Source organism: Jaculus jaculus, chromosome 13 (genome assembly GCF_020740685.1).
Source record: "Jaculus jaculus isolate mJacJac1 chromosome 13, mJacJac1.mat.Y.cur, whole genome shotgun sequence".
Taxonomy (NCBI): domain Eukaryota; kingdom Metazoa; phylum Chordata; class Mammalia; order Rodentia; family Dipodidae; genus Jaculus; species Jaculus jaculus.
In genome coordinates this window covers 91,410,726-91,437,992 of record NC_059114.1, presented here as the reverse complement: position 1 = coordinate 91,437,992, position 27,267 = coordinate 91,410,726, and the positions used below count along the sequence as shown (strand labels likewise).

General features: G+C 44.1%; 1 protein-coding gene across 4 annotated transcripts in view; it reads right to left on the bottom strand.

Annotated features, from left to right (window-relative positions):
- The window catches only part of Ctnnd2 (catenin delta 2), a 954,874-nt gene that overhangs the window by 82,286 nt on the left and 845,321 nt on the right, over positions 1-27,267 (bottom strand). For 2 of the 4 annotated variants that reach the window (XM_045132307.1, XM_012947488.2), the window contains 2 exons: positions 19,992-20,066; positions 18,682-18,832 (listed from right to left, as the gene is read on the bottom strand). In XM_045132307.1, coding sequence (XP_044988242.1) covers positions 18,682-18,832; positions 19,992-20,066 — 226 coding nt within the window. The remainder of the gene's footprint in view (positions 1-18,681; positions 18,833-19,991; positions 20,067-27,267) is intronic. The other 2 variants (XM_045132308.1, XM_045132309.1) reach the window with 1 other exon arrangement.

Genomic DNA, 27,267 nt, shown 5'->3' with positions numbered 1-27,267 from the left:
TGGAAAGATGATTCAGCAGTTAAAAGCTTTTCTTGTGCAAGCATGAGGGTCTGAGGGGGCCGGTGACCATCTGGCTTTGATACCCCAGAACCCCCCCCCCCCACAGCTAGGTGTAGCCAAGCTGCCCTGTGACCTCTGTTCTGTGAGGAGCAGAGACCAGATTATTGTTGAGGCTTGAAAAAATGTCAAGTTCCAGAATCAATGAGAGCCTCTATGTCAAGGGAACATCGGAAGATTGGAGGAGGGAAACACTCAATGCTCTCCTCTGATCTCTGTAGGCACACGCAAGGGGACCTACAACTGTACACACGTGTGATTAAATCACACACACACACCATACATGTGTAGCCCATATGTCTAAGTATAGGATAGCTGCTGCATGCCATGCCACAAAACTATGTACATGCACATAAAAAGTCACTCACCTATAGACACCTAAAATTCAAATGAAGAGAGGCTGCAGAGGTGGCTACGTGGTAAAGTGTGCTTCCTGAGCAAGCCAGGAGCGACTGAGGAGGCCCGAGGCGAGGCTGCCGAGTTCAAATTTACAGATCTCATGTAGACAGTGGGGTGGGGTCATGCATGCCTCTCTAACTCCAGTTTTATAGATGAGACCCCCAAATCATCTGCATCTCCCCCCAAGCTCCAGCATTACTAAAAAGAAAGAGACTCAGGCTCAAGACAAGGCCATGTGGAAGAGCAATCCATGGAGCATGAAGCAGAACTCCTGACAAACCACAGTAACCAGGGAGGGTGAGTGACTCTCCCTGGGGGAGCAAGTGGGGTGCTGTAAGAGCCCATACACATTCATACGCCACGTTATGCATGCTACATTACACACACACACACACACACACACACATACACACATACACATGTAAAAATAAATTCAAATGTACAGTAAGAAAGCAGTGAATTTCTAAGGAAAAGAATCACAAAATTATTTATGTATAGATAATTCAGATTTCATATATATATACGTATACATGGATAGGTATGTGTAAATTATTTTATTTTATTTTATTTATTTCTCTGAGAGCAACACACAGAGGTGGAGTGAGTGAGAGAGCGAGCAAGAGAGAGAGAATGGGCGCACCAGGGCCTCCAGCCACTGCAAATGAACTCCAGATGCGTGTGCCACCTTGTGTATTTGGCTTACGTGGGTCCTGGGGAATTGAGCCTCCAACTAGGGTCCTTAGTCTTCACAAGGCAAGTGCTTAACTGCTAATCCAACTCTCCAGCCCTCAGTATGTGTAAATTTTTTATTGAGCATTGCACAGGATTGAAAAAGAAGTAGGGATTACAATGCTTATTTTCTGGATATTCAGGTGAGCTTGCCTATAAGGTGTCTCTGAGGTCCTCCATCAATTATATGTCATAGAAGCATTTGCCTCACCACCGGCTATTCACACTCCTAAATGTGTGACATTTAGGTCCTCCAAGGCTTCCACACAGGAAAGAATGGAAGTTCAGTTCATTCTCAAGTGTTTGCATGATTTCTGTGGAGGTGAGGGCGCTACTGCTGCTGCATTTGTAAGGGCATCAGCAAGAAGGCATGCCTATTCATTTTCATTATAATTATACTCCATGGATAACTAACCAGGCATCTCATATACGAGCCTCTAAAATAGTTTCTGCCTCATGAAAAACTGAACAAGACCAGGGTACTGTTCTGTCCACAGGGATCCATCAAGTCTCCCAAAGTGATGAAACAGGGGATGACTGCATACACACAAAAAATACCTGGCAGCTGAAAATTTCACTAGTAAAATGTCACAATCAGAACAACGAGCCTAAAGAAATAAAAGTAAAAACAAATAATATCCAATAAGTGAGTCTAACCCAGTGGACAAAATTTCACATTTCCCATCAAGTCACACGTTTGCCTCCCAGCCCCTGTGTGGGCTCCAGCTGTGGGCAACAATGCAGGGGTCCGAGCCGCAGTGTGTGTACAGGTGCCTTCTTCAGTGTTGGAGTTAAACAAGACCATTTCCTGTGTCCTTCGTCTATGACCTACTGTTGTCTGAAATTATGACATCGCAGAGTTTTCACAAAGAATTGACAGTATCTCTTGCCTTCTTTATTCAAAGGCACAAAGGGGTCTGGGGAGATGGCTTAGCAGTTAAAACCATTTGCTTGCAAAGCCTGAGGGTCAGATTCCCCAGAAGCTTCGATGCATGAAGTGCATATACATCTGGAGTTCATTTGAAGTAGCAAGAGGCCCTGCTATGTGCCAGTCCTCTCTCGTTTTCTTTCTATTTTTTTTTTTAATTTAATTTATTAGTTTTCTTTTCAGTAAATACAGGCAGTTCTTTCTATCCTCTCATTCTCTTTCCCTTCCTTCCTTCCTTCCTTCCTTCCTTCCTTCCTTCCTTCCTTCCTTCCTTCCTTCCTTCCTATCTATCTATCTATCTATCTATCTATCTATCTATCTATCATCTATCTATCTATCATTTATCTATCTCTAGCTGCTTATAAATGAATAAAATATTTTTCTTACCTTTTTATTATTTATGAGCAGAGACAGAAGACACACAAACACACACACACAGAGAAAGAGAGAAAGGGAGAGAGAGAGAGAGAGAATGGGCACACCAGGGCCTTCAGCCACTGCAATCGAACTCCAGATGCATGCTTCCCCTTGTGCATCTGGCTTACGTGGGTTGTGGAAAATCAAACTGGGAGTTAAGGCATTTGCCTGCAAAGCTAAAGGAGGGTCCTGCGTGGAGAGACACATCCTCCCCGAGTTAACCTCGGGCTTGTGCGAACAAACTCCAGGTCATAACCATGTTCTGTCAAGGCCAAGCTGCCTGGGCGCAGTGCTTTTCAAATGCAGTCTGCGTGCCCCAGGCTTCCCAGAAGCAGAGCAGTGGGTCAGGTTTGGGGTTGAAAGACGAGCCCACAGCTTCCACGAGCACCATTACCAGAAGCACATCCACATAAAAAGATCTTTGTATGTTCTTTCATGACTTTCTCTCGCCCACTTTACCAAAACAAACCAGCTCTCTCCCTCTCCAGGATGGCACGTGCCCTATGACAAGAAACTGAAGAGCTGCAAAATGCTACATGTCTGTGTGGCAAAAGGAAACAGCTCTGAGGATGGACGGATCACCAGGGTTTTGTTTTCTCTTTTTCCCAACATGGTTGTTTCTAGTTTTTTTTTCTCCAACCAAACTGAAGGGCAGGTATAGCTGATGACTCATCCCAGTGAGACTCAAAGCAAAAGATATTCAACAAATGACATGGCGCTGCTTATAGGACAAGGCCTATCCCCCTTAACCTCAGATGCACGAAAGCTGGTACCCAATTTAACCTATAAAAACAAAGCAAAATATAATGAAAACAGAGTGATATTTAAGTCTGCTTATTCAAGCAATAAGTAATATTAATTTTTGAATACATACATTGACTGAGGGAAAGGAGGTCATCCATCTAAGGAATGCATTTCCAACATAGTTTCATTTTATTTTTTTAAATTTGAATTGAGATTTATGGCATACCTGTTATTTTGATCAACTGTATCCCATCACTGTCTATAGCATTAGTCATAATAATAGCAATAAATAAATTAGTTGTAAAGCCCAATATCATAAGAAGTAACAAAATTGAAATTTAATTTATATTTATTTTATTTGTAAAAAGAATGATCAATAAGAGACTTTTGAGCATAAAATATATTAATCAGAATGAATCTTGGGAAGTGTGGGGCTGTGAAAAGGTCCTATGTTCAAGGAACAGAGGAATGATGTGGAATTAGTGAATTAATTCACATTAAAGAGGAATTTGCTCGTTTAGTATGAAAGATGATAGTAGAGAATATTAGACCACTGTGTTACATAGATTGTTTTAGGTATATTTAAAAAGAAAGGGTGGTTTTATTTTTAAAACACTACACAGGAAGCTATTTTCTTGGTAATAATTTAAAGTTAAAATGTGAAGTATGATCTTGCTGGAACTGAGCTGATAACCTCCTCCATGTAGACCAGCTAGCAGAAAGCTGGAAAAAGCCACACTGCATGCAGTTCAATGGGAGAAAGAGAGAAATCACCAATGAAGATACTCAACAGTGGACTCTGCAAGCCTTATATTGGGCCAGCCAGGCCAAATGAGCCAACGTGTGCAATAGAGGCACATCTGTCATGGTGGAAACCAACTGCCCTCTAAGGACTGGAGGCCTGCTCCATGGGAGGGAATATAACCCTGATACTGAAAACCTACAACAGGGGTAGTCATGAGAACTAGGGGTGTAACATCTGCTGCTGTTGGGCTAAATGTATATGCAATGCTCATCACACTGCCCAGTAAACACTTCTCTTAATGTTCATGCCCATATATTAATGTTACTCTCACTTTTGGTAGAGAAACCTCTCTTTTTAGATGGCAGTGGCCTTGGGATGACTCAGAAGGCACCATGGTTCTGGGAAGAAGTGACAGAGGAGTGCTCAGCACTGCAACATCTCTATCACATGTTCCATGGCTCAGGGTCCATTGTGGAAGAGGTGGCTGAAAGGAATGTAAGAGCCAAAGGAAGGGTAGGACTCCTTACAACGTGCTCCCTCAAACAGAAAATGGCCTCGATATCCATGATCTCACCGTGCCTGACACTACCTACACAAGACAATCTTAATAGGAGGAAAAGATGATGACATCAAAATAAAAGAGAGGTTGATTGAGAGGGGGAGGGGATAAGATGGAGACTAAGAGTTTCAAAGGGGAAAGTGGGGGGAGGCAGGGCATTACTATAGGATATTGTTTACAATCATGGAAGTTGATAATAACATTTTTTTAATTCAGAAAAAATGTGAAGCATGTATGTATAAGTAAATAGCTATGCAAAAACTTTAAATAAAGCTCAACACTCTGGTCTTCTATTCAGGCCCTGGTTCATAACCATTTGTGTCTCCTTGCTATGGGTGAAGTCTCATGTCCGCATATATTACTTACCCACTTATAGTGGGTTTCATGGAACAGTGCACACTGACTTACAGAATGGTCTTTGTTCCTAGTGTGTCGTGCTGAGATCGTTACTGTCCACTCCAGAGTAGTAAGTCAGAGGTTTACACTTAGGGATGCCGCGGGAGCCCTTCTGCCTGGAGAGGCCGGTGCGCGCAGCTCAAGCCTTTCCTGTTCTGGAAAGCGCTGCCTCTGTTTCCCCGAGAAGATGCTTTAGAAACAAAATCTTGTTCATTCAGCAACAGCCTTGCCTGTCGTCTCCTGTTCTCAGCTCTTCTCTCCCAGCGTGGACCGACGTGAGAACCAGTGAGAAGGGAGAGCAGCTCCGGCACTGCTGCTCTGGGTGCGTGGGCTGCCGTGGGCGGCGGCACTTAGCTCTGGGCTGGGCAGAGCCAGGCCACCTGGGGAGCGTGCGGTGCACACAGGAGAACTGCTCCTTGCCTGTCCCTAACATCCGTCCTTCTTTAGCAGGTTAGCAATCTTCCCCCAACGCGGGGTCGGCGATTTGACCGCCAAAGGAATCAATTCAATTCTCCCATAGTCTGAGGTAACCTTCACACCAAGTCCTAGAGGCTATCCATGTTTGAAGATAAAATAAGTGAAGGCCGAAAATATTTTAAAAAACAACCATACCTGCAATGAACATGTTGAAACCCTTTTTCTTGCATCATTCCCTAAACAGTACAAAAGCATGATACACAGAGCGTTCATAAGCATTTGTTATGAGAGTAATCGCGAGGAGAGGTGAGGCTTATAGGAGCATGCGCATAGGCGCCATGTAAGTACTGTGCCATTGTATGTGAGACTCAAGCAACCATGGATTTTGGTATCCTTAGGGGTCTTTATAGAATCCCCTGAAAACGTCAGGGACAAGTGCATTTCAGAAGTGAGAGGCACCTTTTACTATAAAAAGTAGCTTGGGCTAGCTAGATGGCTTAGTGGTTAAGGCGCAAGCCTGCAAAGCCTAATGACCCAGGTTTGATTCCCCAGGACCCACATAAGCCAGATGCACATGTTGGCACATGCGTCTGGAAGTCATCTGCAGCAGCTGAAGACCCTAGTGCACCCATTTTCTCTGTCTTTCTCTCTGTATATCTGCCTCTTCCACTCTCTTAAATAAAATTTGAAAAAAAAATAAATTAACAAAGTAGCTCATAAAAATGTAATTCCAGTACTCTGGCATTTTTTTTTTTTAACTAGTCAAGGCTGGGTCATACGTCAAAGTATGCATATCATTGTTTTCTCTTTATTTCTCTTCTCATTTGCTAGCTCAAAGGAGCCTGAGGTCATTCTTTACTTAATGAAACCTCGCTCCAGTAGGAAACAACTTCAAGGAAGCCTCATGTCTAGATCTGGAAGCTTGGCCTTCAAGTCGCGTCCAGGCACTCCCTCTGGCACTGCAGCTTATGAGCGAGAGTGGTTGCTGGGAGCAGAGCGCCGCGCTCAGCCCCTGAGCTAACCGCGCCGGCCACCTACTGGTCCTGAGTGGGGAGGAACCCGGAATCCTGAGCCCCCCACCAAGAGACAGAAGCCACCCTTGTTTGCTAGCCCTGCACACTGTCGTCAGTGCAACACTGATGGTTATGTTTTCAGCCCCTTCTTTTAGCATGTCCTCTTGATTAAATTTGTTCATGAATATCAGAGGTTTTATTAAGTGGAAATGTGAAGATAGAACCCTTTCTAACTGAAGAGATTTGTGAAGTCTTCATTTAAGAATGGGTTATGAAAGATCATACCAAAACAAGGGACTCATGCCCTCTCGGTATGGCTACTGCATCTGTATATATCAGCAGCACATTGAGCTTTGTTTGGGGTCTAAGGATGGCCCCCATTAGAAGCAATACTGACAGTTCAATTAGAAATAATTACCATTACATGAAATGATATAAGGAGGAAGTTGAATATGTTTAATTTCTGAAGAAAATTTCTTGTTTATTTTTTCCTGATCAAATGCCTGTGTCACAGGAAAATACTTAAGTTTAAACTTTAATTATTAAAAGTATTTTAAATTTCAAAGAAGACTTCTTTTTAGGAGATGAGCAGGCTGTTTTTTTTTTTTTATCTATGATGGACTTAACAGAATATAAATCCATAGTTCTCTACTATGTTTTAGAATTTTAGAATCCCTTAGGAAGTCTTTTGTTTGTTTATTTACATATTTCAGAGCAACAGACAGAGAGAGAAAGAGGCAGATAGAGAGAGAGAGAGAATGGGCATGCCAGGGCTTCCAGCCACTGCAAACAAACTCCAGATGCGTGCGCCCCCTTGTGCATCTGGCTTATGTGGTCCTAGGGAATCAAGCCTCAAACAGGGATCCTTAGACTTCACAGGCAACATTTAACCGCTAAGCCATCTCTCCAGCTCCAGGAAGTCTTTTTATTTCAATATTTTATTTATTTATTTGGGAGAGAGAAAGAAAGAGAGAGAGAACATGCCAGTGTCTCTAGCACTGCAAACAAACTCCAGATACATCTGGCTTACACAGGTCCTGGAGATTCAAGTCTGGATCCTTTGGCTTTTCAGGCAGGTATCTTAACTGCCAGGCCATCTCTCCAGCCCATCAGGAAGTCTTAAAATCTGAGATTTTTGAGCACGGGCTCCATGATCCAATGTATAGCCAAGGTTAAGAAACACATTCTGGCCGGGCGTGGTGGCGCACGCCTTTAATCCCAGCACTCAGGAGGCAGAGGTGGGAGGATTGTGAGTTCGAGGCCACCCTGAGACTCCATAGTGAATTCCAGGTCAGTCTGGGCTACAGTGAGACCCTACCTCGAAAAACCAAAAAAAAAAAAAAAAAAAAAAAAAGAAACACATTCTGAAAAAAAGTACTTCTGGCTTGCATAATATGCATTAAGCTATGTAGTTCTATTTTTAGAGATAAGGTGGTGAGAGATTCAAGAGAAAACAAGAGGGTGAGTGGAAAAGAAGCTGTGATGCAGATTACAGCTGAACACCAATTTTAAAAAATAAGATTTACATATGACAATAAGAGCTCAGCTTATAAAGCCACAATATTATGACTGCACCTTAGTGTGCGTTCAGTGGTGAAGAAGTGTCTCCGGACGCCAGAAGGGCCCTGCGCCGTGTCGCAGCAGCACGCCCAGGAAGGCGCTGTTCGGACCCTGAGGCTCAGGCTCTCGGGCGGGAGCTGCAGACCCGCGCCCGTCGTCACGGCTCACAGCGCGAGGCGGTCAGGCCTGCAGCAGAGGTGTGGACGGTGTACGTGGAGGAGCACATTTGCTTCCTGCTCTTAAGAACTGACCCCGTTGGACCCGCTCTTAGGGACTTACATAAATGTTGCTCACGGAAGTGTTCAGATAGAGCGAAAGCTAGAGTTCTTATCAGATTGTCTGGAAGATGGGTAAGAACAAGACAGACAAGGGAATGGAGGAGAGATGAGGAGAGAGCTGACCTGGTGAAGGTGGAGTGGGGCGCTATGAGCAGAGGCGGCGGGACAGTGGCCCCATGGGGAGGAAGGCTGGGCCCTTGGGAAAGGGGAGTGCTGCGGATGGGGAAGACATGGGAGCAATATTACTTAATATTACTTATTACAGAAAACGCAGGCAATGCATCCATCCAGATAGCTGCCTGCTGAATTTTACGATACAGAGGGGAAGAGAGTAGGGGATAAGGAGGGCAAGGGGGAGAGACAGGCGGTATCTAACAGTCCAGGAAGGTGGAGGCTGGACTGCAATGCCCAGAGATGCTGTATGCACATCTAGAACCCATAGGTGCCCAGCTTGCAAGCTCAACTTACGGTTACAGACTCTTGAAACACTGGACCTCAGTGCTAAATGGAATTTAACCAAAATTGTGACTAAACTAAATTTAACATTTAAGCAAAAATGTGGCTAAAATATACAGTGTATTAATCTAGCCCTCTACTATAGCAACTGACTAGAAGAAATAGGCTATTCACTTTTTTGTTGGAAAAATGAAGGAATTATTTAATTCAGTATATTATCTTAACACAAAATGTCTTATATACAATAACAAGACATATGAAGAATTAAGAAAATGCACACAGGACTGATGAGGAGAATTCAAGAAATTCCCTGGAGAAATAGAAACAAGAAGTGATGGATTTGTCTGTGTTGCAGTCAGGTTCACATTGTTGGCAGAAATCACCCAAGAGTAGCTTATGGGAAAAAAGGTTTATTTTGGCTTACAGGCTCTGGGAAGTTCCACAATGGCAGGGGAAAATGATGGCATGAACAGAGGATGGACATCACTCCCTGGCCAACATCAAGTGGACAACAGGGACAGGAGAGTGTGCCAAACACTGGCAAGAGGAAACTGGCTGTGATACCCATAAGTCCACCACTAAAAACCACCACAGTCTGCATGGGGTGAAAAAAAGGCAGACAAGAAAACAAATTTTTTGATTCATTTGAGCAAATAGAACACTAGGATTTGCCTTAGAATTTGAAAGTTAAAGTTAATGATGACTTGAAACTTAAGACTACTGAGTTTCTACCACATTAAGAGTGATAAGGTCACTGTTAAATTGGGCCTAGCTCACACAGACACTGCGTATATTTGTCTGTGAACTTAATTAAAAATCTTATGCCATGGCTTCCTATTTCATAGCTGTAACTTTTCTTTTTGACAAGCAAATTAAACCGTTCAAGTCTCAAGATGAGGAACGCAGGGGGTTTCCCCTCTAGTCTGTCTTGAGCCCTGAATCACCTTCAGTGCCAGAGTCGCAATGTCAGGGTTTCTAATTAAAATGAGCCCGGCACACGGGCCGCTGTCTGCGTCGGGCCATGCTGTCCTCGGCCCGGTTGCCCAAATCAAGAGGAAGGACACACAGCCGGGGTTCAGTGGGTTTTAGGAACTCAGCCTCTCGTCTTCTCATTCACTGTCGTCTTCCAAGCCTCTCGTTTCACCTGACCTGACTTAAAGTGATTATAGAAAACGAAGCTGAATGGGAACATTTTAGATAGAAATGGGCTTTTCTTTCACGCAGTAAACTTTCACAGACTTTGTAGGGTATAAGAGAAGAAAGGCTTCAAAGTTTCTTCTAGTGGCTTTGAGGAAATTTCTGAGGAGGCGCTGCATGGAATTTCTCAATTTGTTTCCTCCCGTCTCCTCTTACTCAGGGTCCTTTGATGCCTCCCTGGAAGAACTTTCCTCTCTGCACTTCGGGTTTAAGCGGAGCATCTGGTCTTGCTGCCTGTGCTGTGTCTCAGACCAGCACCTTTCCTGGCCCTAAGCTACCCAGACGCCATAGGGCTGCCTCGCTCAGCCTCCGGCTTCTTTCCTCGCTGACCTCTCGCCTGGAGTCTAATGCGTCCTTCCTCCCGGGTGTTTGCTCTTCTCTGCAGCACCTGCCTTCTCTGCCTACCTCTTAACGTGGCCTCCTGGGCAGAAACCCGGGCCAGCGATGTCTGTCTGTCTGTCTGTGCTCACAGGCTCCATGACCTCCTCGAGATCCAGCACGGGAAAGAGAATGAAACATGAGCTAGCGTGGGAGAAAAAGAGATCATCCTTAATAAAGTGTTTTTCATTATTTTAGTTAGAGAATAAAATTAACATTTTCTTCCCACATGATTAAGCACCCATCCTCTGTGTGTGTAAATGGGAGAAGGCGGCAGTCCATACTTTAAAGAGAACATATTTTAAGGACACCATCTTGCTAAAGTTATATTTTTTATTTTTATATATTTTATTTATTTATTTGCAAGCAGAGAGAGAAAAGGAAGAAAGAGAGAGATGGGGAGAGAGAGAGAGAGAGAGACAGAGAGAGAAAAGTTGTACCAGAGCCTCTAGCCACTGCAAATGAACTCCAGATGCATGCGCCCCCTTGTGCAACTGGCTTTACACGGGTACTGGGGAATTGAACCAGGGTCATTAGGCTTTACAGGCAAATATCTTGACCACTGAGATCTTTCCAGCCCCTATATTCTATTTCCTTTACTTTCCCTTTCTTTCATTTTCTTTCTTCTTTCTTTCTTTTGTTCTTTCTTTCTTTCTTCCTTTCTTTCTTTCTTTCTGTTTTTGTTTTTGTTTTTCAAGGTAGGGTCCCACTCTAGCCCAGGCTGACCTGTAATTCACTATGAGTCTCAGGGTGGGCAATCCTCATACCTCTGCCTCCCCAGTGCTAGGATTAAAGGTGTGTGCTCCTATTTTCTAATTTTAAATTATCCAGACGTGATAAGTTTTCTTTTTGACGCGTAACTTAAACTCGGGGTGAGGAATGCAGGGGTTTCTCCTCTGTCTCTCTTCAGTAGGGAACCACCTTCAGTGTCAGGGTTGCAATGCTACGATTCCTAGCTTAAACCAGCGCAGTGCACGGGCATCTCTCTGAAGAGAGCCCTTTCATACCCCATGCCTCCTCTTCTGTAAATATTTTCTTTAAGTTCTTCAGCCACACATACAACGAATGCCTAAACAGTCGAAGACAAGCGTTCTCCCTGTCTCTTCTCTGCCCGGCTTCTCTTGATCATCCCTAGTGTATTAGCTCTATCTCTGCCTTTACCTCTGCCTCTTCTCCTTCTCTCTCTCTCTCTCTCTCTCTCTCTCTCTGCTTCTCTTCTCTGAAGTCTTTAGCTGAAGTTCTGGATTGGAACCAACTAGAAGTTTCTCAATTTTTTTTTTCTTTTCCCTATACAGAGTATTTCCAAGGAATGACACATTAAAGTCCTGTTAATACAATAAATTTAGGTTCTTTGATTTACTTACAACTCCCCTTCCACGGAATTCTTATCTGCCAGACCCAGCCGCCAGTATTTCCCAGGAGATGTCCACACATAATTAACAAAGACCTTATGGCTTCACTGAGAGGGAACGCAGCCTTCAGGAGATTAGGTTGTGTGGGCCAGGAGAAAAGCACCATAGCACATATCAAGATGCAAAGTTTTGGCCAAAGTACAGAGCTTTCCTTCTGCTAGGATTTGGCTCATAAGCCAGAAGAGAGTGCTCTCAGAAATCACCTTGTTTGGGAAACCGGGTTGCTTCTTAAAATACTAATTGAAATTGCATGTGTTTTAATTAAAACAACATCTGCCCAGGGCTGAAGAGCATGTTTTGAAAAGCAGAGAAGCCAGCTTTCTAAAGTTCCTTCATATCCACTTAATAAAGTGAAGTTCATTCATTCCCAGGAATAAAAATAGCATATAGACTCCCTGGGTTTCCAGAATGTAAGTCTTTCTCAGCGTCAGGAGCAGAGACGCAGCGAGCTCTGTGGTGCTGTGGGGGGAGTGGTGCTCGTGGTTGGCTTCCCACCGTGGGAGGATGCACCCCAGCAGATTTTGCCAGTTGTCAGGGTGTGAGGAAAACAATCACGTGTACCTATGCTAACTGAGAGGAGTCTATAAATTTCAGAGCTCTCTGTTCTCCAATTTGACCAGGAGGCAATGTGTGCAACACAACATGCTGAACACAGGAGAGGGTCTAGGATGTGATTTCATCATAAGCTGCAGAATTTATGAGCAGTCTGCACAGTTTGTACGTCAAAGTTTGCATGAAGGTAGGTATCCCAGGCCTCTCGCCCCACAGGCACACTGACCTTTCAAGTCAGATCAGCAAACGAAATGGAATGTTACAAAACTCTCCAGGACAGTATTGACTCAAGCAAGGTGCCCTCTTTCCCCTGACATCACTCCAGTTCTCCAGAGGAAAACTCATTTACCACTCAGAAAGTTCTAGTATGGGGGGAGGAGACTGTCACTTTATGGGTAACATTCTTTCCTTATTTAGTCACTATTTTCAAATAAGTTCACAACATCTTATGTTAGTCTTGAAATACTCCCAGAATTTTCTATACACAGTATTTAGAGTAGCTGGGTAAAATCTTTTGCTTGAGTTTTAAAAAATGGGGCAAGAAAACAAATATAGAAGGGATGGCTCTTTTTGCACTCACTGACTCCACAGATGAAAAGAAGGGATGGTCTGAGACCTCAGTGCGAGAGATGACTGGCAATGGATCCACTATGTAAGTGGCAATTCACTCACTGATAAGAAGCGATCCTTACAGTCCTCCTGACTTTACAGCTGTGGAAGGATGAGGTACCCATTCCTACGCAGATGGAACTTTTCTCTCCATCTCTTAGGAAGACATGGTATGAAATAGCTTCCTTCTGATCCATGAAAAATCCAGATCTTGTCTGGTTCCCCCTTTCAGACTGGGGCAGGAAGAGAGGAAGCTAGATGAAAGCTCAGATAACTGACCAAGTAAAAAGAAGGTTAATCAAATGGCAAGCATGGTTTACATAACATGAGTGTAGAGGAGGATCAGTGAAAGAAGGACTTTTATAGGTCGTCGCAATGGGGTGGACCACAGGATGCGGAGCATCCGGCAGATCACAGATGGGAAGACAAAAGGATCGTGGAAAACGGGAAAGGCCAGACTGATACAGTGGTGCATATTGTTCCCGTCACGCAGGCTGACCCTCAAGGGAGCTGGAGGGTGCGCATAGCAAACTAGCCCAGCCTGTCTGTCACAAAGGGCTGCCCAGGCAAGTGGAGAAAAGTGTTCCTTGGGCTTTGCCAGCACTCCTGCGGGCATGCAGGGGTCCTGCCAGCATAGGATTTTGGAGCAGTGGAGTCACATCTAGAAAGCGGTATTATTTCCCCCCCCAATCTCGAAGTTTTTCCCATGTGGAAAGAGGAGCAGCCTGCTTAGAGGTGTGGATCTGAGCTGTGATTCTTGTGCTTTTGGATACTGTGGAAAAAGGACAAAGCAGGTGACCTCTGCACCCCTACATGTTTTTACTTGTAGTTTCCCAAACCCTCTCTACATTCGCCTTTGCCTCATTCAGCAAATCTGGGCATAGAAAAGTGCCAGGAAGTATGAAACATAATCACAGTCACAATCCTAACCCGAGTCAGATCCCTCCCTGATTCTTATGTCACTTCCAGAGGGTGCAGTGCACACATGAAAAATTTATAAGTCAACTAAAGGATAAAAATCACACAATGCAGAGCTTTGGGGATGGCTTTGAATGGATGGCAGGCCAGCAGGTACAAGTTCACTTATGCCTTAAGGCTTTTGTTTTGTTGTATTTTTGTTTGTTGGCAGAAGGTGTGGGTTTGGGTAAACTAAATATAACAAAAAATTAAAAATTAAAAAAATCCATCTTCTCTAAGAACTGTCCTATTGCTGAAATGGGTGGGATTTTGTGAAACTTGCTGAAGGAATGCAAGATTGTTGGTCCTTTTTCACTGAAACTAATTATTAGAATTCTTTTTTTTCCACAACTTTCCCTCTCTGAAGGATAATTAACATTTTTGAAGATTGCAAAGGAATGTATGGATGTGACTTAACCTCGGATGCTGTGCTTCATCATTAAGACGAACACAAGGGTCTATCTATAGCACACTCATCACCAGTTTACAGAGACACATACACATAACCATGGAAACAGCCCAAATGGGAAGGAAGATAAGGGAGGGCAGAGCATGACACTGCTGTTGGTGCTGTGTGCGTCTCGGCCGGCCGAGTGGGGACGACGACTACTGCACAAGAGCTTCCTTGCAGGCTCCTGATAACGGAGCCCAGGAAGAAGACCCTGCCCTTGACTGCAAATGCGTCTTCTCCCCACCCTTGCCCCCAATTAAGAGAAACATCCAAGGACAGTTATAGTTTACACGGAAGTTCCAGAACCAGTGATGGAAAAAGCTGGACTCCTTCTAAAATTTTGAGTTCCTTTTAAGAATGAAAGGAATGGCTGTTTTACTTAGTCATTAGCATAAAGTCTTTTTCTGTAGTTGATAGTGTTTTATTTAATTTATTTACTTAATGTTTTGATGATCTGTTATTAATTTTAAGGCGAAAGTGAGACAGGAAAATAGAGTTCAGTAATTCAGTCAGAAAATGTTAAGTCCCTATTATGGGTCAACACAGATTCAGGTACTTGGGATCAATTAGTAAATAAGACAAAGCTTTTGCTCCTTAGCAACACAGCAGACTGAAGAAAACAGGTTATTTTCCCTGTGACGCCATGGCTGACTGGGAGCGGCTGCTGCTGACACTGTGTCAAGACAGAGGACCAAACTGCACCTCACTCATCTGGGAACAGATGAAAACTCAAAATGCAAGGCATAGTCTCTGAATCCACATCACCATCATGCCATCCTAACATAGAAAAACTGGAGGTGCCACAGGGAGAAGCCGAAGGGAACTAGCTTAAAGTCTGATGTCTAGCAGTTTCTCTTGGGAAAGTTGCATGTGTCTGAGGAGATGGCTAGTGTTTGGACAGTGAAGGAAGAGACTTTCTAGCACTGGAAACAGCATAGTCACTTGGGAAGTACAAGAAAGAAGATCAGAAGTTTAAGGTCATCCTTGGCTACATAGCAAGTTCAAGGCCAGCATGGGATACAAGAGACCTAGTCTTGAAAAGAAAACAAAAGAGGCCCGACTTTGACACACATAGTAAGGGAAGAACTAGTGCCCAAGAATGGAGAGTTTGGAGAGGTGACAGAGAGATAGGTCTTACGGAGATATATTTGTTTTACACTTGATTTTAGTTCGAAATATTGGTTGAGGTAGAGAAATGACAGGCTCTGATAAATATTTCAATAGCCCCACCATGGTGAGTAGTGAGTAGGTAGGAAAAAATGGTAGAGATTAGAGTTCTGGACTAGGGATAAATCCATACAGTTTATGTCTATCTTGAAAAAACTCAGAAGGAAGAACTGGTTTGTTGATAGGCTGGATAAGAAAATGGGCTGGAAGATTCCACGGTGTTTGTCCTGGGCCATAGCAGAACAGCTAGCTACTTGCTGTCTTGGGTAGAAATGCAGAAGCACCAGGTGTGTGGGGAACTCAGTTGTAAGCATGCGATATTTGAGATGCCTCTCAGACCTCCAAATGGTGAGGTTAAGCAGACAGTTGGACCTATGATCTGGACTTATAACTGATATCTGTTTGGGAATAATCAGAATATAGTGGCCTTCAAAGTCATGAATCCTGTAAAGGTTAACATGTGCTTGTCAACTTGACAAGATTTAGGATCATCATGGAAACACATCCTGGGAATGTCTGTGTAGAGTTTTCTAGATTATGTTAACTGATCTTGGAGGACCCACTTTAACTGTAGGCATTGCCATTCCATGAACTTGTGTCTTGGACTACGTAAAAAGCTAGCTGAACACTGCCATTCATTACTTTCTGTTTTCTCCCTGTGGACTGGCGACCACTCATGCGCCTGCTCGCATGCACTTCCTGACACCTGGGCCTCCACCCACTTGAATTGTAAGCAGAAATAAATCCCTCCTTCCTTAAACTTATTCTTCACAAAAGTCATCGCTTCCATAAAACCCGTGGCCTAGATATTTTCACTTCTGTGTCTGAGTGACTGCTTCCATTTCCTACTTGGTAACATTTGATAGTAAAGGCTTAATTTAACACTGGCGATGTGGAGTTTCAGATGTTCCTTCCCAGGATGAGCACTCGGCAACTGGTTTAGGAGAAAGGAGAGATGCCCAGGATCCAGGAAGCCAATCAATAGTTCACTATTTTGTTATATTTTAATCCACCCAAAGAAATAAAACGTGCAAACGCACAACACTTCGTAGTTAGTATCCAGACAGTAGACTGATTAGCTATTGATTTTTTTCCCTCTGCACATGACACAAAAGAGATAGACCTTCATTGAAAGCCAAAGTGCTGGTCCTTTTTGAAATAGCTGCTCACGAGAAAGTGTACATATACCCAAACACAGCACTCTTACCTGCTGAACCAATGGCTTAGTTCAAGTTTAGAAAATATCACAAACTCCCAAATGTTAAATTAAACCCAAACTAAAAGTATTAACACTAATCTGCAAGTTTTCTTCCTCCCTTAGGATATGCTGCAAGCATCACGAGTCATCACATTTATGAGGCAGAGATATTAAGCCTGGTTTTATGACGAACAGATAAATAGCCATAAACCTGCAAAGACTTAGGTCGCCATTGGAGGACCTGACAGGTGCTGTGAAAGGGCAGGAGACGTAGCGCCTGGTTTCTGTATTGTGACGTTTGCCATATCATGCCAGGTTGTCCCATGAATACAGTCTTGCCAATTTGGGGCACTTATATCTATCTCACTCCTCCCTATGTGCCAGGTGCCACAACAAAGCTGCACCTTGGCTCACACACGCTGCTGCTCAGGTTCCAGATGACACCTACTGACACTGGTCACTGTTAGTACATCTGGCTTACACCTGTAAACCAGCCAACCATCCTAGGAAGCCTGAGTGAACCCCTGTCATTTCCTCAACTCCAAATGGTTATCCATGGGACTCAGGGTTGTGAGGTCTTGTGCCATGCTGGTGTCTATGGGTTCATCATTCTCTAAGAATCAACCAGCCTTGGTCTGCATCTTCCCACCTATTCAGAAGTCCTCTCTGAGAGAGGCTCCCACTTCTTGCTCTCCCAGGCACATGACACCCCTTGAAAGTAGCAGAATTGCTGTGCACTCTAGCAATCCCCTTTCTGGGTATATATCCAAAAGCTCTGAAGTCAGTATTTTGAAGATACATGCTCACACTGCTTAGCCTTAGTGTGATGCCATTCACAACAGCCAAGTCACGAAGTTAATCTAAGCATTCAGTGATGACAAAACGGACAAGAGAGTGAAGTATTTGATGCACATCTCCTGAAGGCTTGAACCAGAAGGAGATTACACCATCTGTGACAATAAGAATAGAGCTGGAGGCCATCGTACTAAGAAAAACAAGAGACATAAACCAGGCACTAAAGGACAAATGCCGCATGGCCTCACTTACAGGTAGAATCTAAGACAAGCAGACCCAGAACTGAGGACATGACGGCACTGAAGCTGCAGGTTGGGAGGAATGGGTCAAGTTGGTCTGTAGGGGTACTCTCACCGCAGGTAATTGTTGAGATTTATTACACAGCATAACTAACAACCACACATTTTACACTTAAAATTTCTGCCAGAGCAGTGCTTCAAACGTTCTTCCTATAATAAATGGTAAGTATCGACCCCTGCAGCGTGGTGGCAGAGGCCAATGACACAGCACTAGGGAGGCTGAGGTTCAAGTTCAAGGTCAGCATGAGCTGCAGGTCAAGACGTTGTCTCAGTAAAACTAAAACAAAAAACGTATTTGAGGTGCTGTCTATGCTAACTAGCTTGATTTAATTATTCCACAGTACACACATACATTCTAACATTACTTTGTGCCCTAAGTGGACAATTATGACTTGTTAATGTATAAAAATATAATAAAACCACAACTATTGTAAAAGAAAAATATCCCAGCCACAAACGGACATATATTACATGATTCCACTCCTGGGCACCGTACCCATCAGGGAAGTCCATAAGTGAAGTCAGAGTGGGGTAAATGTATGGCCTCTTTCATGCCTCATTAATAAAAGTTTCTTGACAGGTCTTTGGGCAGTGATTTCCTTTTAAACAGAATTAGGGAACCAGTATGGCCTTGCTCAAAATAAATGAAAATAAGTAAGTGTGGAGCAGGTGTGCTACCAGAATATCTCAGTGTGCCATGTGGGAAGCAAACGAGCAGCCAAACAGATTCAGAACTTTGGGATGACAGGACTAAGCACTGAGCCCTGTGGCCATTTTTGATTAGCAAGGATCAGAAATGTCAGCGAAGCACATTTTCCTCTAAATTCTAAAGGATCCACAAGTGCACTGGATGTAAAGCAGGAGAGCAGCACAATATGAACTGTGAAAAGCCACGCGTGGGCTGCGTGGACGGAGTCAACGAGGCATGTCTATTGGAACACTAGCACACTAAGGGCTAGAGAACGTACCGATAAGCTCCTTATTTCTGACATCCAAGGCCATGTTCCGGAGCGCCGTGGCCACTGCGCACACTACGCGGTCATTGTCTATCCGCAGAAGCTCCACCAGGATGGGCAGGCCTTTCTCTTTCCGGACAGCTGCTCGGATATATACTGACCACTGCCAAAAGAGGGAAGGCAAAGGGCATTAGGAGCAGGTGGGAACCCGGCAAGGCAGCATCACTGAGGGATGTCGGACAGCTGTTTACAGGAGCCAAAATAGTTGAATGAGCAAGACCTAGCGTTAGAACAGGTGAGTATGTTAGACATGCACTTACACGTTTGTATGTGGGATTCCCCCCTCAACATATCCCAGGGTTAATCCATGAACCACACGTCTTTTCTCATGTGACAGTGTTTTTGGCACTTGAGTCTGAAAGCCACTGCAGCATGTGCATTCATGCTTTATGACGGGGAGGGTTTGGGATTGGCACAATTGGTTACTGACATTAAAAGAAATAAAAAAAAAAAAGAACCACCAGCTGGGTGGGGTGGCGCACACATTTAATCCCAGCAATTGTGAGGCAGAGGTGGGAGGCTTAATGAGATCGAGGCCAGACTGAGACTAGAGAGTGAATTCCAGGTCAGTCTAGGCTAGAGAGAGAGACCCTACCTTGAAAAAACAAAATCCAAAAACTGAAATATAGAATGTTAGATGGTTTATATATGGGTGATTTTTTTAAAAGAGCTTTGAATTTGGAGGTGGGCCATAGAAATTGGCTGCCAAATAAACAAAGGAAGAAGTCTTTACTGAATGAGAAAGAATAAATAAAGAGAAACACACAAAAATGAGAAGGAAACATGACATTGAGAGTCAAGAGAGAAAATTATAATTTTAAAAAATTAAGATCAAAAATATATTCCTTCCAGGACTATAACTCAATATTTGATTAATATGGTAAGACTTATGACTTGTTTTGGTTTGGTAGCTGTTGCCTTTAACGGCACACAACTACTGTGTCATATAGAATGCATACACATTGCCAGGCAGACAAAGCCTTCAGACTTAGAGTCCCTTAACATAATCCAGATAGGTTGAGCTTTTCAGACATGCATGTAGACTTCATATGCTTTATATCATTGTGCAGTGTCCCAGAGAAAAGTGTGCAAGGTAACAATTGACAAATTGATTGGTTGTAGTTTCATTTATGATCTGAAAAACTTACATTCAGAAATAAGGTTTTTGATTCTGAGGGACAGTCTTTCCCCAGCCCTCCCCCACCAGGCCCTCTCCATCCCCCGTCCCCCCATGGGGCAGGCACCCCAGAGCTGGCTCTCACCTGTGGCAGGCAGGGAGCCCCCTCTGGCAGTGAACGTAGGGCATACGCCATGCCTGCCACATCCTCAGCCCAGCCCTGCATGAAATATGAGATTAAAAAAAAACAAACAACTTCATCCCATCCTATGTTAGAAGTCACATTCCCATAATTCTTATCACCCTCATCCCGCAAGGCACGCTTCTCTCTGTTCCTTTTCGTGTACCCAGCTCAGGAAGTCTGAGGGGCAGGCAAGCTGCACGGGACTACTTGACAGCTGGTTCTCCAGTAAATGGGCGGTTGGGAGGGGGGCATCAAGGCTTGGGAGCTGCCAAATCGGATTTGACTGTCCTGTTCTGATACCACTTGTCCAGGGAGGAACAGCTTCTCCTGGCACCACATCCCCACTTCCATGCACGCATCCACTCCGCACTCTGGCACTTGTCTTTCCCTGGATACATCTGCTTCCCTGCTACATGTGTCCTTCTGGGTCTCCAACACTCAACCCAGAACGGCCCGGAAAGCTGAGCTTGTGCAGCCCAGGCACGGTTGGGCTCACCTGTAATGCTAGAAAGAGAAGCTGGGAAGGATAGAGAATCTCATTCCGACTGTGGGGTCAACATGGACATATCATAGGGTGAACGTCTGTAATAAATTGTAATGACGAGGGGATTTTCTTAACCTTCTAAGAGAACACAGGGAACAGTACTGGCAGCCAAAGTACAGTAGCTAGAGGTGACCTCCTGTCCAGTACTGCCTCGCTCCAGGTGCCCAGCTCTTGGCTTCGACATTTAACCTCTTGTAATTCTCTTCTCCACAGGGACGTTTGCATCGTCATCTTATCAATAGGAAATTCAGATAGAGCATTAAGTAACTTGTTAAGTAACTTGGCCACCAGAGTCAAATGTGTCCCTGAATCTGAGTTCGGTCTCTCTGTTACTTCTCTCACTCTCTCATGAGCACACTCTGCTTCTTTTTGTTTGTTAGCAAGCAGCCATGAGTTTAGTTAGAGCAAGCAAGGGCACACTCTCTGGAAAGGGAGTGGTTGAGCACAGGAGCAGTTGCGCGGTCTGCTTCTTTTCCCTGTCATGCTTTGCTCCTCAAGTCCCTCTTGGGCGTCTCTCCTAATTCTCTGCACTCAGCCTCCCAAATACTGCCTTGCTTGTGACCTCTCTCCTTTCACACAGAGGTACACCGGCCATATCTGATATGATCCAAGACATTAGCCTTTTTGGAAGTCCAGTTATCATGACCTCCTCTGTTTGGATGGAAAGAAGGTTTAGTGTTTGTAGAACAATGAGAGTCTTTCATCCCTGATAGGAACTGATTTGAGAAGAAACAACAAAAATAATAACAAAAAAATGAACGAAAAATGACTATGTAGGCCTCTGATATGTATGAGATCCAGACACACCTTTTTTATATGAAGAAAAAATATTTTCCCTAAGTGAAAGGTGACCAACAGACAATGGATTACATACTTAAATTGTTAAAACACAGAAAATAACTTTAATTTTGAGGATTTCAGCCTTATATGTGCTAGGGTATGTACAGATTAGTTTATGGTAGATCACTTGCATTGTGTTCAAAAATGTTGCAAATTCACAAACATTTTCTTGACATTGAAAGATAAGTATCTGTAACGCCCTTAAGGTATGAGCCAACCAGTCTGGGGACAGGACTAGAAAGCCGCATGTCACCAGCCAGGACGAAAAAGAGAGAAGACATGCTGGACGTGGTGGCACATGCCTTTAAATTCCAGCACTTGGGAGGCTGAGGTAGTAAGATTGCTGTGAGTTCCAGGCCAGCATTAGACTGATTCCAGGTCAGCCTGGTTACAGCAAGACCCTACCTCAAAAAAAAAAAAAAAAAATCCCCCCACAAAACACCAAATAAGTAAATAAATAAATAAGTAAAAGGGAGAAGGCATGATACAGACAAAAGTATTGGGAAGCAGGAAACATTCCCCAATTGTGAGAAGCACAAGGGAACACGTGTGACGCCACGGTGGAGAGAAAGGTGTGCGTGCGCGGGCTGCAAGAGCCTCAGTAGAAAAGCGCGGGTAGGTCATCATCAGTGCAAAGACAGACAACCACAGCGGTAGACAGAATTCACTACTGCGGCATTGCTAAATGGGCAGCAGAGCAAACTGCCTTCTAAATATTTGCTTGTTCCCATAGATTGGTGTAAAGGGCAGAGGTCAATGCAGAGTTGCATAGCTGGCAAGGTCACCAATAAGCTAATGTATGCTCTGCCCTGAACATGCCATCCAAACCACCTTCTCCCAGGCTCAGTGAACCTCTCAGAGGACGGGTGGTGAGAATGGGAGAGGGAGGATGGGAAGAGGATGTCTGGAGTGCTGTTTTCCCAATAGGCCATGGCCGTTACTCTCATGAGTTCGCGGCAGACGTGGTTTCCTGCATAAGACTGAGCCTATCAAGATTCCATCCTTGCTAGTGGCAGCTGATTACTGCTGCAGGAAAGGGAGCTGGTGTGCAGTGATGTAGCCGCTGGTAAGTTCCTCGTTTTCTCGTAAATGTCCCCCCACCCATGATCATGCACATAGCCCTAATTTAATTCAGTGGATCCAAAAAAAAAGGAAAGAAGAGAGGGAAGGGAGGAATGGGATCAAAATGTACTGTATACATGTTTTAAAGTGTCAAAAAAAAGTTAGCCTGGACCTGTCTGTAATCCCAGCACTCAGGAGGCCAAAGTAGGAGGGTCACTATGAGTTGGAGGCCGGTGCGGGGCTGTAGAGTGAGTTCCAGGTCAGTCTGGGCTGTGGTGAGACCCTACTTCAAAAACAAATGGGAAAAGATGACAAGATGAGACAGGGGCAAGTATATAGAATTCACAGGGACTGAGGGGCTGTCCTCGGGATGCCCCGTGCTGCTGTGCACACGGCACGCAGCAGCCTGGCCCACGCGGGTCAGCAGGGAAGGGAGTGGTAAACCAGCTGCGGGTAAGGCGCCCCTGAGAAGACTGGCCCGTGAGCTCAAGATAAGACGCTGGGGGATTCCGAGTAAGGGGAAACAGAAAGAGCATGGCGAAGTAGAGGAGGGAGAGGAGGAGGAGCCGCAGAGCGAGGAGCAGGCGGACAGCACAGACATTAGATGACTCCGAAACAAACGGTCCTGGCATGGTGTCCCCCCAAAGAAGGCCTCACGATCAAAGTTCCAGCTGGCACCTAACACAACTGCTTCCCAGGCACTGCTCTAACCGCCTCCTATGTTTCACTCAGTCTCAGGTGAAGCAGGTCCACTGTATTCCTACCTACAGATCAGGAGGAGGCAAGGCCTCACCTCCAGGAAGCCTCAGCCAGGCCATGAGCCCACGAGTCTGTGGGTCTGGCCCCTATCCTCTCTGTCTCTCAGAAGGGCAGTTTACACTGTGAGCACCTTCGCTTAGTTGATAGAATCCCCTACGAATTAACCAAAGAATCCTGGTTTTCATTTGATTCCTTTTGCATTGCAATCATCCGTTTGAGTTTCTGCTAAGCTCCCAAGTTAAAGATCCACTGAACCCTATGAGTGGAGACCCGCTGGACATGTCAGTGTAAAGTCTCGAGGACAGCTTGGCCAGATCCAGTGCGACACAAGAAGCATATGTGGCTAGGATTCTTGTCTGGGTCAGGGACGGGCCGCGTGTGTTTTCATGGCGTGGGGCAGGGCTTCAAGGGAGCAGTGAACCCAGAGCTCCGCCTGTCCCTCGGTTTCCATGCTTCTTCCTGTACAGAAGGTTGGGCCACTGTGTGGTTTCGGAAGTGGTTGCCAGAAAGGACAAGAAAGCTCCCTGAAGGTGTACACCCAGGCAAAAGATGGGGTCCACTTGAAAGGGTATTAGAAGCAGGAAAGAATTTTCCCCCTCCCCTGACTCGATACATTCTTCAAGCTGGACGAGGGTAGTGTGGGGAAGAAATAAAGAAATGTAACAGCATTGTGGAGGCTTAAACCACAACTCCGGGTTCCCCTTGAGTGACTCAGTGAGGTGATGATAACCTCTCCTGTTGAATGAAGGTAGAGTGGAGAGTTGAGAGCCTCTGGCCCCCTTCTTGGGCCAGAGCAGTGGCTGACAGAGTCAGGGACACCTACAGTGACATTCTCGAATGAGGGGCCACACAGAAGGCATGCCAGCGCCACTTTTAAACTGAAGGGCTTCTGTGAGAGCAGAGTCATAAAGCGGGGCCCCTGAAAGCCCTGTGGGATGCGGAGGAGGCTGAAAGCACTAAGGACCAGACATGCAGGGGTGGCCTGGCCAGAAGGCCTGTGACATAACAAGGGGGTATGGAGGGGATTCAGGAAGTCCAATGGGCGGGGGAAGCTAAGAGCGTGGGGTCCGGACGGCCCAGTGCCCACTGGGCAGCTGATAGCACAGGATAGCAATGACTCCAGACCGAGAAACCGAACTGACGCAAGCTCCACCTGCCACAACCGCAAGCTCATTGCTCGAGAGGACAGCAGAAGAGAGCTAATAACGCTAATCCAGTTGTGCCTGAAGCCCGGTCAGGGTTGGGGGACGGAATGGAAAACAGCTGAGCTTGACTGAGTTTATGTGGAAGTTTCTAGATTATGTTCTTCTCTCTTTTCATTTTTTTTTTTTAAATATCAGACAAAATTAGGGCTCAGAGAGATGAACCTAGCATGAGCCATACAAAATGAAATCACTTTCCCATGACTTCGCATCCAGTAAATTTCCTCAGTGCAATCACAGGCCTGAGGGATTGCTGACAAAGAACATCAATCATTTTTTAACTCTTTAATTCCATGCCTCATTCTAATGTGAATTTCCAAGGGCTTAAGTTTAAAAAAAGTTTCAGCCTGACTATAAACACAAATGATAGCTGCAATTTTTCCAAGTATTTCTCTCCTGCTTAAGCCGAGGCAATTCCATTAAGCTGATTTACGTTCCTAAGAGTCGAGGAACACTGTAATTGAACTAGCTTTCTCCCCTGAAATCCTAATAATCTGCTAAATAGCTAAAGATAATGGTCTCTTTTAAATACAAAACAGTCTGCTTTAAAACTGAAACCAGGAGAGTGCTAAAATTCAAAACTTGTTGATGAATTTCCTATTCTTTAAGGTACTCTTACTTTAGAAGTAGAGCCAAAAGTTAAATGCTTTTCTGTGAAACAGTCATTTTTTCTCACTGATATTAAATTAGCAATTTTTCCACTTTTCCTCTTAGCATGGTAAAGAAATGTCCCATTCTAAAACCTAACTCTTCCAAACATAATTCAATCTTTCAGAAGCACTTTAACATCTCCTGGTGCCACAAGGCCATAGTGTGCTTAGACTCTTATCCCAGAAAATCAGAAATACAGGGCAGTTTAGTATCAACCCCATGATAGTCTGAAACTTGTTTATGAATTTATTTAAAACACCATGTTATTTATCATGGTATCTCATTAGCATAACTGGTCAGAAAGTGTCCCTCCCTGAAAATTGTTTATTCAGTCTTATTTTATGAGGAGTTCGTTACCAAAAAATATACAAAATATTCAGAAACAACATGGTTTCTGCTGTGTGGTTCACACTGCAATCCTTGTGGTGATGACTAGCCTGAACATCTGAGTTGCCGAGTCTTCCCACTTGAAGAGCTGTGGCTCGTGTCGCAGTGGGATGTGAGGAAGGAGCGGGCGGCGGAGCGGGCGTACGTTCTTTCCTGAGCGGGATCGGTCTGAGAGGGACGTAGGATATGTTGAGTTTTGAAAATTCAGAACCTTGTTATAGGATTATACATTTCTGTTTTCAAGATCCCAGTGTTTATTTTGAAAAGTGTGATGCTGGGCTGGGGAGGCAGCTCAGTGTGTGTTTGCCTAGCATGTGAAAAGTGTGATGTCTTGATAAGGGGACTTTTGAAGAATTCCCTTGTTAGAAAAGCAATTATTTATAAATACAAATGTTGATTAAGGCAATTGTACCTATTGTATATTTAACAATGCTTATTTTCTTGTGATTTTTTAAAATATAAGTCAAGTTACGGCAAAGACTGAATTTTATCAGATGTGTTCATGTAATGCTGAGCACATTGAGGTCCAGGCAGTAGATATTCCTGGAGGGAAAAATACGTTGATGCATTCTCATGTAAGAATAAGTAAGAAGGCAAAAATCAAACAAATGTTACCCCGAGAAGTCTTCATTAAACACATCAGATCATGTTCACCTGCTCTTAGGCCTTTGTGATCTGAAGGATTAGCAATCTTCAAGTGCAAAAACATTTGACCCAGGGATTAGGTATACCTGTTTATTTTCAATAAGGGGAAGAGACGATCATAGAGATGGCATATCCCAAGTACCCATTTCTCAGACTATAACAAAGAAATTCAACTGAAATATTTATGTTAGAATTACTCTTGGTGTGGAATTATTAATTGGTAACCTGGAAGTTTCATGTAGGGATATGCTATATCTGTTAGATACCAAACTAAAATTAGTATGCTGAGCCTAGCAGGTAAAATGTGTCCTTTTCAATGCTTTATAGACAATGCCATGCCATGCCTCCCTCGTCTTCTTTCTGGCCTTTAGAGGATGGTAAAAGAACAGACCACTGAGAGGGCGTGTCCCAAGTGCCCGTTGCTTGGACTATGCCAGTTCTGTGTACTTATTTTCAGTGTGGGGAAGAACAGACCACTGAGAGGGCGTGTCCCAAGTGCCCGTTGCTTGGACTATGCCAGTGCACTTCAACTGGACTTCAGCATCTATGACTTTTTACTAACTTCAGAAAAATTTCAACTGATGTTCATTCAGATATTTTCTTTTTCTATTCCCTTGCTCCTATCATCTATTGTTTGGGTACAGATACAAGTTATACATACATTAGGCCAGTTGATGTTACAATTGGTGATATTTAAATTCTTACTCTTTCTTTTCTCTTTTAATTTTGATAGATTCTAGTACTGTCTTCAGATTCACTAAGCTTTGACTCTGCTCTGTCTGCTCTGCTGTTTATTGCACCCCATGCATTTTTTTTATTTCAAAGATTGTACTTTCAACTATCAGTGTTTTTATTTATATATTTCCTATGTCCCTAGCTTTCTAAACATATAGAATGTGCTTGTACTTTTCTCATGTTTGATAATTGTAATATCTATCCCTCTGAGCTTGTTTCTGCAAAGTGTGGTTGTATTGCCCTCTTTAAGGGACAGTAGGACACTTTTCAACCAGGAGTTCGGCATTCTTTGTATTCTCACCATGCTGTCCGTCTTAGGCTGCCTTCAGACGCACGGCGATCCTCCTACCTCAGCCTTCCAAGTTCTGGGAGTAAAGGAATACACCTACATGCTTGTCCTCTTTTATTTTTG